General features: G+C 57.4%; 1 protein-coding gene across 3 annotated transcripts; it reads right to left on the bottom strand.

The window, feature by feature from the left end:
* Positions 1-69: 69 nt before the first annotated feature.
* MYADM (myeloid associated differentiation marker) lies at positions 70-8,319 on the bottom strand. 3 transcript variants are annotated; one of them, XM_047790380.1, is made up of 3 exons: positions 8,223-8,319; positions 4,520-4,595; positions 70-2,353 (listed from the first exon to the last, which is right to left on the bottom strand). In XM_047790380.1, exon 3 carries the CDS (start codon positions 2,349-2,351, stop codon positions 1,383-1,385), a length of 969 nt encoding a protein of 322 aa, XP_047646336.1. In that variant the 5' UTR covers positions 2,352-2,353; positions 4,520-4,595; positions 8,223-8,319; the 3' UTR covers positions 70-1,382. The 3 variants fall into 3 exon arrangements, with proteins under 3 accessions (XP_047646336.1, XP_047646337.1, XP_047646335.1); XM_047790381.1 differs by lacking the exon at positions 8,223-8,319 and adding an exon at positions 7,683-7,734; XM_047790379.1 differs by lacking the exon at positions 8,223-8,319 and adding an exon at positions 6,296-6,411.
* Between the last annotated feature and the right edge of the window lie 2,784 nt (positions 8,320-11,103).

Raw genomic sequence — 11,103 nt, 5'->3', positions numbered from 1 at the left:
TACCAGACCCAGGAATCTGGGCCTTGCCCTCTTTTCTGGAGCCCATCCTGATAATAAAGCAAGCACGAGTCTTTCTTTTATCTTTATATTGAGTTTTTAAAAAAAATGAACATGACGGATGTGGGAGAAGGGACAAGGCTTCTCTCTCTGATTGACAGCAAGGCCTGATGGGAACCAGAAGCTCCGGGGAATTAAAAAAAAATAAAATATATATTTATACATTTATATAGATCATGTTAGGCGTGTGAGTCCCAGAGAAGCAGGAAGCAGCAGAAAGCAAACTAGCACGCAGAAACACGTGTGTGCACCACACACTCAAGCAAGGCAATTCTTTTCACATTGGCACAGCAACCATTCCCCCCCCGAAATAAATGTTTTGAAAAGAAAAAAAAAAAAGAATATCAGCTTAATATCAGCTTTAAGGCTGATATTAAGGCAGTGGCCATTTTTTTCTCCTCCGGCAAAAGGCAGGAGATACTATTTTTAACACTGAGGCTGGAGGGCGGCATCACTGCCCCTTACACCTATTTCACTCCAAGACCCTGCACTTCTTTGCCAGCTCCTTTTTTGGCACCTCAGGGAGTAGCTGGGATGGAAGGCCTCCAGTCCTTGCTTCCTTTAAGATGGCCTGTAGGCAGTGGGTTTTTGGAACCTTGGCAAAAATTCTGGATCCAATCCCAGGCGAGGCTGAGCACCAGGTGGGGCCTAGGGCGCCAGGATCTATGCTTGAAGCCTCCAGCCCACTGGGAATTCCTGACCTCCAGCGTTTTATTTTTGAACTTAAGGAGGTGAGGTGCATTGTATACCCCCCTCCCCTGAGAGAAAGGGGGCCCGATCCCTAGCTACCCACCCCACCCCCCAAACACACACACACACAAACACATACACATCAACTAAGGCACAGCCAGGACGGGCAGGCATGCTTTGGCAATGAGGCCCCTCTGGAGGCCCAGGGGATGAAGAGCTGCAAAAGGGTGTGTGATGTGGGGCTCAGCACCTTCTGGGGCTCAGCACCTTCGGACGTGGGGGGGAGGCAGTGGGGCAGCAAAGGGAGATGTCTCAGGGCTCGGGATGGATCAGAGGGAAACGGGGAAGAGGTGGGTCAGGAAGAAGGCAGAGAAAACCAATAGGATGATCAGGACCCGAAACGAGCCCCCACGGAGAACATGAAAAAAAGAAGAGGCATCCAAACAGGATGTGGCAACCAAACAAAACAGGAAGGGAGGCAGAGTGGGTGGAGGGGTGAAGAAAACAGATCAGAGAGCAGGAGGAGTCAGGAAGGAGAGAGGGGAGCCAGAGAGAGGACATCAGAGGACCTCGGAACTCGGGAGAGACTCTCAGCTGAGAAGAGGGGAGAGGATGGGGAGCCCCTGGGCAGAGCCTCAGACCCTGACAAAGACCAGGCGGGCCGAGTGCACCAGGTCGGCCACGTAAGCCAGCAGGTTGATGGCTGTCAGGATGGCCACAGCCAGTCGGCGGTCCCAGGGGCACACGTAATAGGTGTGGCGGTCGCCGCAGCCCGGATCCATGGACCGCCGGGGATGGCCGCCGTACTTCTGGTCGAACTGGTAGAGCGGCCAGAGGACCAGAGCCGTGGCATAGAAGAGGACGGAGATCAGGGCCAGTCCGGACAGGAAAGTGGGGAAGGCGATGGGCAGCACGTTCGTGCAGTCACCCAGGTTCAGCAGGATGGCCACAGCCGCCAGGATGAAGCAGATGGAGTACACGGCCACGCACCACTCCAGGGCCGGCTGGTGCTGGTACAGGTTGGGGTTGCTGATGAAGGCGAAGATGACACAGGCCACGAAGGTCTCCAGCACCTTGAGCAGGCCTGGCACGGTGGCCATGTAGCCGGTGATCTCGCCGGGCCGGGCCCGGGTCCAGGCCACTTCGGTGGCATAAGCCACACAGGCGATGCAGGAGAAGGCAGTGGCAGCGATGGCATGGTCCCGGGAGCGGCCGTGGGACAAGAACTGGACGTAGGTGGTGGGGTAGATGACGGAGGCCGAGAGGCAGAAGAGGGCGGCGTAGCAGGCGTAGGTGATGGGGAAGTTGCGCCAGGATAGGGGGAAGCGGGCCTGGAGCCCCGCTAACTCGACGATGAGGATGATGAGGGTCACGGCGAAGCAGAAGCACCACGTGAACATGGACCAGTTACCCATGGCTCCGGTCCACGCGCCCACGCTGGCCACCAGCGAGAAGGCCACGCAGGTGGAGATCAGCTGCAGCAGGCGGAGGAGGCCCAGGGGCTGGGTCAGTGCCCGAGGGGACCCCACGATGGTCGAGGAGCCCAGGCCCGAGGATGACGACGTGGTGGTCGTGATGGTGGTACGGGTCACCGTCACTGGCATGGCTGGGGCGGGGGAGGGAGGGGAGAGAAAGTCTCCTAAGAGATCCCGCTGTGGTGTAACGGCGATCGGCAGCATCTCGGGAGTGCTGGGACGCAGGTTCGATCCCCCGGCCCCAGCACGGTGGGTGAAGGACCTGGTGTTGCCGCAGCGGTGGCTGCTCAGGTTTCACCTGCCGCTTGGATCTGATCCCGGGCCGCGAACTCCACATGCCGCGGGATGGCCAAAAAGAAAGTATCCTAGGAAGGTTCCAAACTGGAGGACCCAGGCCTCCAGCACTTGCCTCCCCGGGGTGGGGGTGAGGGGGTATATATGGACAAAGTAATGTGGACCTGAGCTGGGGGTGCCCAGGAGGTGGGGCCTTTCAGGTTTCAGATTGGGCCAGTCCCAGGCCTGCCTGGAGGAGGGGTCATCCTGGTGCTAGCCCCCTCCTCCCTCCACCCCCAGTTTTCCTACCTCCCACGTCAGAATTCAGGACTGTTGGCCCCCCTCTCTCTTCTTCTCCAAACCCCCTTTCCTCTCTCTGAAAGCCAACTTCTGCCAAGCCATGTCTCTTTCTTCCCACCCCAGACAGGCAAAGCAGCCCTCCTTCCTCCAGAGACTCAAAGATTCTGCTCTAAATTACATCCCCCTACCTTGCCCTCCCCATCGCCCCTGCCAGAAGAAGAGGCCCTAGCTTCTGTGACTTCTCTCTCTCTTTCTTTAGGGCCGCACCCATGGCTATGGGTCAAATTGGAGCTGTAGCTGCTGGCCTGCACCACAGCCACAGCAATACCAGATCCTAAGCCATGTCTGCAACCTACACCACAGCTCCTGGCAACACCAGATCCTTCACCCACTGAGCGAGGCCAGGGATCGAACCTGCATCCTCATGGATGCTAGTCAGATTTGTTTCTGCTGAGCCCTGATGGGACGTCCTCTCTTTTTTCCAAATTTTGTTGTTTTTCTTTTTAGGGCCACACCTGTGACATATGGAAGTTCCCAGGTGAGGAGGGGTCGAATGGGAGCCGTAGCTGCAGGCCTACACTACAGCCAGGGCCACATCAGATCCAAGATGCATCTGCAGGCTAAGTTGCAGCTTGTGGCAACGTTGGTTCCTTAACCCACGTCCTCGCAGAGACAGTGTTGGGCCCTTACCCCTCTGAGCCACAGTGAGAACTCCTGTGGCTTCTTAAAAACCTCATCTCTGCACTTCCTCCCTTAGGGTACTCAGGGTTCTGCAACCCAGTCCCCGTGCCCAACTTCCCTCTTTCACCGAATGGCCCCATGTGAGCCATTCTCAAGTCTGATCAGAGCTTCCAACCTCCCAGCCCATCTCCTCTCGCCGAGCAGGGGTCTGGTCCCAGCTCCTGGAAGACCAAGAACGCTCCCCTCCCTCTTGGACCTGGGTCTTCTGTCTCAGCAGTTCCTCCTCCCGTGTCCACCCCCACATGAATTTAGGTCTGGGGTAATTCAACCCAAAGGAAACTGAGCTTTCTCCTGCCCCTCCCCCAACACGGGGTCCAGCCCCTCTCAGGAACCAAGCCAGCTCACTCCCCGACTTCCCGGAAACCTCAGCTCCCCAGATTCTCAGCTGGTCCAGTGCCACTGAAATAAATGTCTAGGCCTTCCTCGTTCAGTAATACAGCTTCTGACCCCAAGGCTCTGGCTCTCAGCACTGAGCACACCAGACTCCAGGAAAATCAGCTTCTTTCTTCCATCGCCTCAGAACCTCTGGCTCTGACGTCCTTGTCCTAAAGACCCTCAGAAATGAATGCCCAGCCTCAGCTCCCAACCAGGTGTCAGGAATTGAGCTCAGGCCCTAAAATATCTAATCTCAAGGTTGCCACCCCTAAAAACCTCAGAAAGCCTCTCTCAGCCACAGGACCATTAAACTTCTTCCTTCCAGGGTTAGGCACACAAGAGGGAAGTGCCACAGCCTTTAACCCAGCGGTCCCCGAGGACACAGGAGGCCAGCACCTGGACACACTTCTTCCTCAGACACACAGGTGTCTGCCCCCTTCTCCTTGGAACCCAAGCTCCCAGGATCGAGGAGTCCAAGTCCCCAGGCCCTCCACCTTCAGACCCGGGAGCACACCCCCGAGCCCCAGCTCCTGTCTCGGACTCCAATATTCAGGACCCCCAGCCCCTCCCGGCCTCAGACCCAGGCGTGCAGCCCCCAGCCCACTCACCAGCGGCCTTTGCTGAGGACCCCACCAGAGAAAGATCCGGCTCTGGAGGCGGATTAAGGCAGACACCTGGAAAAGGCTAGTCAGAGGACAGGAGGGGGAAAGAACGTCAGCGTCCAGCTCAGGCACGGCTCCGCCCTCCCCGAGATCCAGGCGCTCAGCCGGGCCCGCCGCCCGGGGCTCGCCCAGACCACGCGGTGACGGTCCGCAGGCCCCAGTCGCGCCTCCCCGCCGGGGCTGAGACTTGGCCCCGAGCCCCAGGGAGGTCGGGGTGGGTGACCCCAGGGAAGCCCCGCCCCTTCCTTCCTCCCCCTTCCCTAAAGCGCGCGGGCGGGAACGGAGGGAACCCGGCGAAAGTGCACGCCCCGCGGGCCGGCGTGGGCGTGTGTGATCGTAACCCCGTCCCGGGCTGGAAAGCCGCAGGGCGGGCAGCGAGAAGGCCCAGGGCGGTGGCTGCGGGGGCGGGCGGCCGGGCCAGCGCCGCGTCTCCGTGCCTTATAAGGGCTTCAAGTCAGCCCAGCCATTCGGAATGCGGCGGGGACCTGGAGGCGGTGCCGGGACCCCCGCCCTGCTCGTGGATTGGGGGGGGCGGGGGGCGGGGAGGAGGGAAGGGGCCCGGACTCCAGATCCCAGCGAGAGAAGGCTGCAAGTTCGGATTTCTGGGTCGTTCAAAAATGTGAGTTCTGGGGCTCCATAAGGTGGGCTGTGAGCCTGGGCGCCCAAGAGGGACTCTTTTAGGGAACCTGGACCCCTGGGGTCGCCTTGCATCCGCCCCCTGCCTCGGGGCGGTAAAACTGTGGTCGGTGTGGGAATCCAGTCCCGAGACAGCAGCCACACCTCCCCGCCGGTAGAGCAGGGCCTCCGGGGCCACCTGGGAGGTGCTAGGGAGGAGTCGGCCACCTCCGGCTTCCCCCAACCCGTTAGGAGGAAGTTGGGGCGGGCCAAGGAAGCAGAGGGCGGGGCACAGTCAACAAGTCTCCCGGAGAAGGTGAGTGAGCGCACCGAGCACCGGGAGGGGAGGGGTCCACCTCCATTCTCAGAGCCCCCAGTCGTGGTCTGAGGTCAGAACTCAGGAATGCACACCCAGAGACCGGAGGAGGGAGAGGAAACACCCCGTCGGCTTGCTGGGAAGCTCAGGACTCCCCGGCCACGCCCCAGCCTTCTCTCCACCTCCATGCCAAACACCACACCCCATCGCTCCACAAACCCAGAATCGCGCCTTGAACCCAGCCTATGCTCTCAACACCCTGGGGCCCAGCACGACCTCACTTTGGGAGCCCAGGGGCTGAATCTCAGCATCGCCCCCCACTCCTTCGAGTCCAAAGTTCGGATGAGGAGATCAGGAATTCTGAACCCCAGCCAATTCCTCAAACCCAGGACTCCAGACCCCAAGCTCCTCCAGGAACCCAGGGTCCCCAGACCCCTCCTCCATCAGACCCAGGAGCCCAGACCTCCAGCTCCCTCCTTCAGACCCCAGTGCTCGGGGCCCCCAGCCTCTCCTCCATCAGACCTGGGTGTCCAGGCCCCCAGCCCCTCCTCCCTCAGACCCAGGTGTCCAGGCCCCCAGGTCCCCTGCTCTCTCAGACCCAAGTGTCCAGGCCACAGCCCCTTCCTTTTTCGGATGTATGACCTGTAGGAGTTCAGGTCCCCAGCCCTCGCCCTCTCCGGAACCCGAGTCCTGACCCAGCCCGTCTCTCTGGGGACTCAGACGTTTGGAATCTCTCTGCACCTAAGAATCCTGGACGCTTCTCCCACCCTCGGGAGTTCCCGAAGCCTCACCTCAAGGGCCTGTGGCGTTAGCGGCTGAAGCAGAGGCGACAGCTGCAGACTAGAAGGGTCTGCGGACTGGGTGGGGCTGGCGAGCCAGGGACAGAGCGCGGGCGGGGCCGGGGGCGGGGCCGGAGCTCCGGGCTCCGGCCGGGTAAGGGACTCCCCCGGCCAGGGCTATCCCAGCCCCGCCCAGAGGGCGGGGCCAAGACAAGGCCACACCCCTCCAGAAATAAATACACCGCAGAACTCCCGCCCTGCCAGCGGAGGGGGTGGAGGGCTGAGGTCACTGTTTCCGTGGTGACAAAACAGGAAGACACAACAGCTGGCGGAGTGGGGGCTCCTGGGGGCTGCCCTCCTGGACGCAGCACTGGGGAAGTCTCCAGGGCCGGCCCGGGAAGGCTGTTGCCATGGCAACCCGTCTGTTTAGTATTTGTTTGGGACAGAGCCCCCCAGCCCAAGTCCCCATCCCGGTCTCATTTCACTCTGTTCTCCCTCTCCCTTACTGCCCCCTCCCTCCTCGCCGGCTCCAGCCCCGCTCTTCCAGGATGCGTGAAATTTTGGACATCGGGGTCGCCGCGGGTTGGGAGCGGACCAGGCCTCTCAGTTTAATGGGGTCTACGGACAGAGTCTCTATCTCCTGGATCCCCGAAATAGGAAAGGGTTGAGGGTGTGCCAATCCTTAGTCCTTAGGGGGGTTGAAGACTAAGGATTGGGCTGAAATCCCGCGCTCCTGGATCCCCGAAAGGACAGTGGTTGGATTCCTATATTTAAGGACCTTGAGGGAGGAGAAAAACGGGTCCCCGGATCCTCATTTACACGAGGATTCGCGATGTAAGGGGCTGATGAGCCGTGTCCCTGGGTCCCCTATGTCACTGTCGATAGGGGCAGGGGAGGGGCGTTGTTGGGAGCAAAATAGCTGGAATCAGGGCGATAGGATTTGGGGGCATGGACTCCCGGGATCGACATGCCGCCTCGGCTGCGGGCCCAGATTCTTGGCTCTAAGAAGCCATCAAGGGCTCAGGCTCAGACTCCTGGGTTTTCAGAGCAGATGTGGTTACAAGCCGAGCCTCTTGGGTCTGGAAGTGAAAGATATTTTTGGCCTGCATTCCTGGCTCCTGGAAAGAGGGAGGGGCTCAGAAGCTTAATGAGGACGAGGCTGGGGGCTGGGGGTGCCAGATTCCTGCAAGAAGGGAGGGCCCAAGAGGCTGGTCTGCCCAGGCCCCACAGCAGGGAGGGGCCGTGGGGTCCTTTTTTAAGGGGTGGCTCTGGGGCCTTGAATCGGATTGGCAGAGCCAAGAAGCAAGCGGGAGGTGAAGGTCGGGATGCACAGCCCGGGGCTGGGGTGGGGCGGGCACCGGGACGCCCGGGTCCCTCCCTGCTGGCTGGGCTCACTCACCGTGCTCTGCAGTCGTCCCCGGCGCCGCCTTGCTCGCGGCTGCCGCTGGGCGGGGCCTGGTGGCTGCGGATGCTCGACAAAGCTGAGCTAACGGGCGCTGCCCGCGCTGCTGCCACTGGGCGCCTTCCAGGCCGACTACTGAGGAGGCTTTGAGGCCGAGTCCCAGGGTGGCAGCCGCGCGCCTCGCGAGGGGAGGGGTCCGAAAGGATGCGGGAGCTCTGTGTCCCAGGCTGCGTGCCCTACGGAGGTGGGAGGGGCTGGGGGGGGCACCTGGAAGCCTCCTGCTCTGCAGAAGTAGGAGGTAGGGATGGAGGTGGGAGGGGTGTGGAGCCCGTATGCCCACTTTTGGGCCCTGCATAGGCGGTAGACGCAGACCCTCTCTGTCATTATGTGTCCTGAATGGTGTGTGGGGGGGTGTCTCTGGGCCCGGCATCAGGATGTACAGGGAGTCAGGACATGGCATTCGTTGGCAGTTCTCCAGGAGCGACCCCAGGTTCTACTCACACAACCCCTTGACCCCCAGGTAGAAGCGTCTTTTACCTCCTTCCTGCCCAAATCAGCCACTCTCTCTGCTTGACCCGGGAGGGGCACTCCTGAGGTAGACCCGAATAGTCCAGGGGCCGTCTCTCCTGCAGCTGTGCTCACTGGTGGACGCAGAACGCTCTTTAGGCACTAAAACCTCAAAACAGCAGATTTTAGGGTAGTGGGGACAGGAAGCAAACATTTAAGGAATGAGTCAGCGGGTGTGATCCTGAGACATGACCCCGCAGGGTTCCTGAGTCTGTGTAATCTGGCATCATGTATAAGCCACTGGTTCACAGTGTTTACCCACCCTGTAGGACCCCAACCCAAGGTCCTGGCTCCAACCTGGCACCCAAACCCAGCCTCAAACAGGCCATGCCTCTGTTCTGGGAGACTAGGGGCTTTAGGGGATGTGGTACAGGTTTCTGCCCCTAACTTTGTAATAAAAACACAGTTCCTCCATCAGAAGCAATGTGGTGTGGGTCAGCTTGACAGTGAAAAGGACCATTCAGCGTGTACACAGATGCTGCCCTTGGCAGGAGTGCGGAAAAGCAAGGAAAACAAATACAACCCAGAGGTAATGATGCCAGGCAGGAAAACACCATTGCCCAATCCCTGATGGAAGGGGTCCCTTGCGATTGGCAGGTAACCAGGCATTTGGCAGGTCTCCCTAGGAAGCCCTGCCACCTTCAGGGGGGCCCAGCACTGCCAGCAAGGTGGGCCTCCACCAGTGACCAAGTTCTGTTACTTGGATGAGGCGAATCCATATCCAACCACCTCATTCATAAGCCCGTTAAACAGCTACTGGGGAGACGAAGAGAAGAAGCTTACTGAGGAGTTCCCGTTGTGGCTCAGTGGAAATGAATCTGGCTACCATCCATGAGGATGCAGGTTCGATCCCTGACCCTGCTCAGTGGCTTAAGGATCTGGTGTTGCCATGAGCTGAGGTGTAGGTCACATATGTGGCTCAGATCTGGTGTTGCTGTGGCTGTGGTTAGGCCAGCAGCTGTAGCTCCGATTGGACCCCTAGCCTGGGAACCTCCATATACCACCAGCCCTCATCCAAGCTTACTGGGAACCTACCAAGAGTCATCTCAAGAGTAGAAACTCAGAAGTTCCCATTGTGGCTCAGCGGTAATGAACCTGGCTAGTATCCATGAGGATGTGGTGGGTTCGATTCCTGGCCTCGCTCAGTGGGTTAAGGATCTGGTGTTGCATGAACTGTTGGTATAGGTTGCAAATGCAGCTTGGATCTGGCATTGCTGTGACTGTGGTGTAGGCCAGTGGCTACAGCTCCTATTCGACCCCTAGGCTGGGGACTTCCACATGCTGCAGATGAGGCCCTAAAAAGACAGGAAAAAAAAAAGTATAAAGTCACATACTGTTGGAGGGGTCTTATTATGAATAACCAAAGACACTTTTTTCAGCCCTATCACTTAGTAAATTATGGGGGTTTGGGGAACTTGGTGCCAGGAGGGAACAAACCCCCAATATATAGATCTTTTTATATCAGAGTATCACACAGGGTTTTCCATACGCTGGGTGCCCTGGAAATTTTCATTCATTTATCAGTGACTATATTTATAAGCACCTCCTATGTGAGAACAAAAGACTAAGGAGTATTTCAGCCTCCACCTTGGCATGCAGAAGTTCCCAGGCCATGGATCAAACCTGCATCACAGTAATGACCTGAGCCACAGCTGTGACAATGCCAGATCCCTTAACCTCTAGGCCACCAGGGAACTCCTTGAAGGGGATATTTCTTTCTTGGTTACTTCCCTAAGTGTCAGATTTCCCAATTTTCATGGGATTTTATTTCCCATGCTCTAGCAGGTGTGTTTTAATAACACAGACAGTGTATCTATCCGTTCTTTCTTACTTTTAAGATCTTATCAGCATAATGTGCTCTGTGCAACTGACCAGAAGAGCATCTATGGGGTATTGAACTAAGAAGTTGCTTTTATAGGAGAATTTGGTGATTCTCCTATATAGTCTGTCTTCCTATCACCCCAGCCTTGGAAAAGAAAAAAAGGAAAAGCCCGGCTATCAGGGCTTTTTTCCTCCCTGTGCTTGTCCCAAAGCACTTGAGCATGACCGGAGAAAGTCATGTTACAGGACATAAAGATAGGGTGGCCAAATGCAGATGTACCCTCTGTATTGCCTCAGTCCTAGTGCAATCACCTGGTCAAATCTTTCTTCTTGTTCCCATAGTGACAAGGAAAGGATTTTTTTTTTTCCTCTTCAGTCTGCTCTCACCCCTCATTCTCAGCCTATGACCTACCTTCTTTGTTTAGAGAGATAAAAAAAGCCGTTGACTGGTAAGCCCCTCAACTTCCCTATATGGAAACCACAAACCTGACTGTATTTCCAGGTCTCTTCTTAAACAGTCATGAAGCTGTTCCCATCTCATCATCTCATACCAATCCTTATTCTTTTTTTCTTTTTCTTTCTTTTTTTTTTTTTTTTTTTGCTTTTTTGCTTTTTAGGGCTGCACACACAGCATATGGAGGTTCCCAAGCTAGGAGTGGAATTGGAGCTGTAGCCTGCTGGCCTACACCACAACCACTAGCAATGCCGGATCTGAGCCGCATCTGTGACCTACACCACAGCTCACAGCAACACTGGATCCTTAACCCACTGAGCGATGCCAGGGATCGAACCTGCATCTTCATGGATCCTGGTCAGATTCGTTTCCACTACGTCATGACAGGATCTCTCCCCATTTTTTTTTTTTTTTTGTCTTTTCTAGGGCCACACCCATAGCCTATGGAAGTTCCCACACTAGGGGTCTAATCAGAGCTGTAGCCACCGGCCTTTGCCAGAGCCACAGCAACGCCAGATCCGAGCCACGTCTGCGACCCACACCATGGCTCATGGCAACACCAGATCCTTAACCCAC

This window comes from Phacochoerus africanus, chromosome 8 (assembly GCF_016906955.1).
Source record: "Phacochoerus africanus isolate WHEZ1 chromosome 8, ROS_Pafr_v1, whole genome shotgun sequence".
Taxonomy (NCBI): domain Eukaryota; kingdom Metazoa; phylum Chordata; class Mammalia; order Artiodactyla; family Suidae; genus Phacochoerus; species Phacochoerus africanus.
Note: the sequence above shows the minus strand (reverse complement) of the source record. Positions and strands in the feature narration are given on the sequence as shown.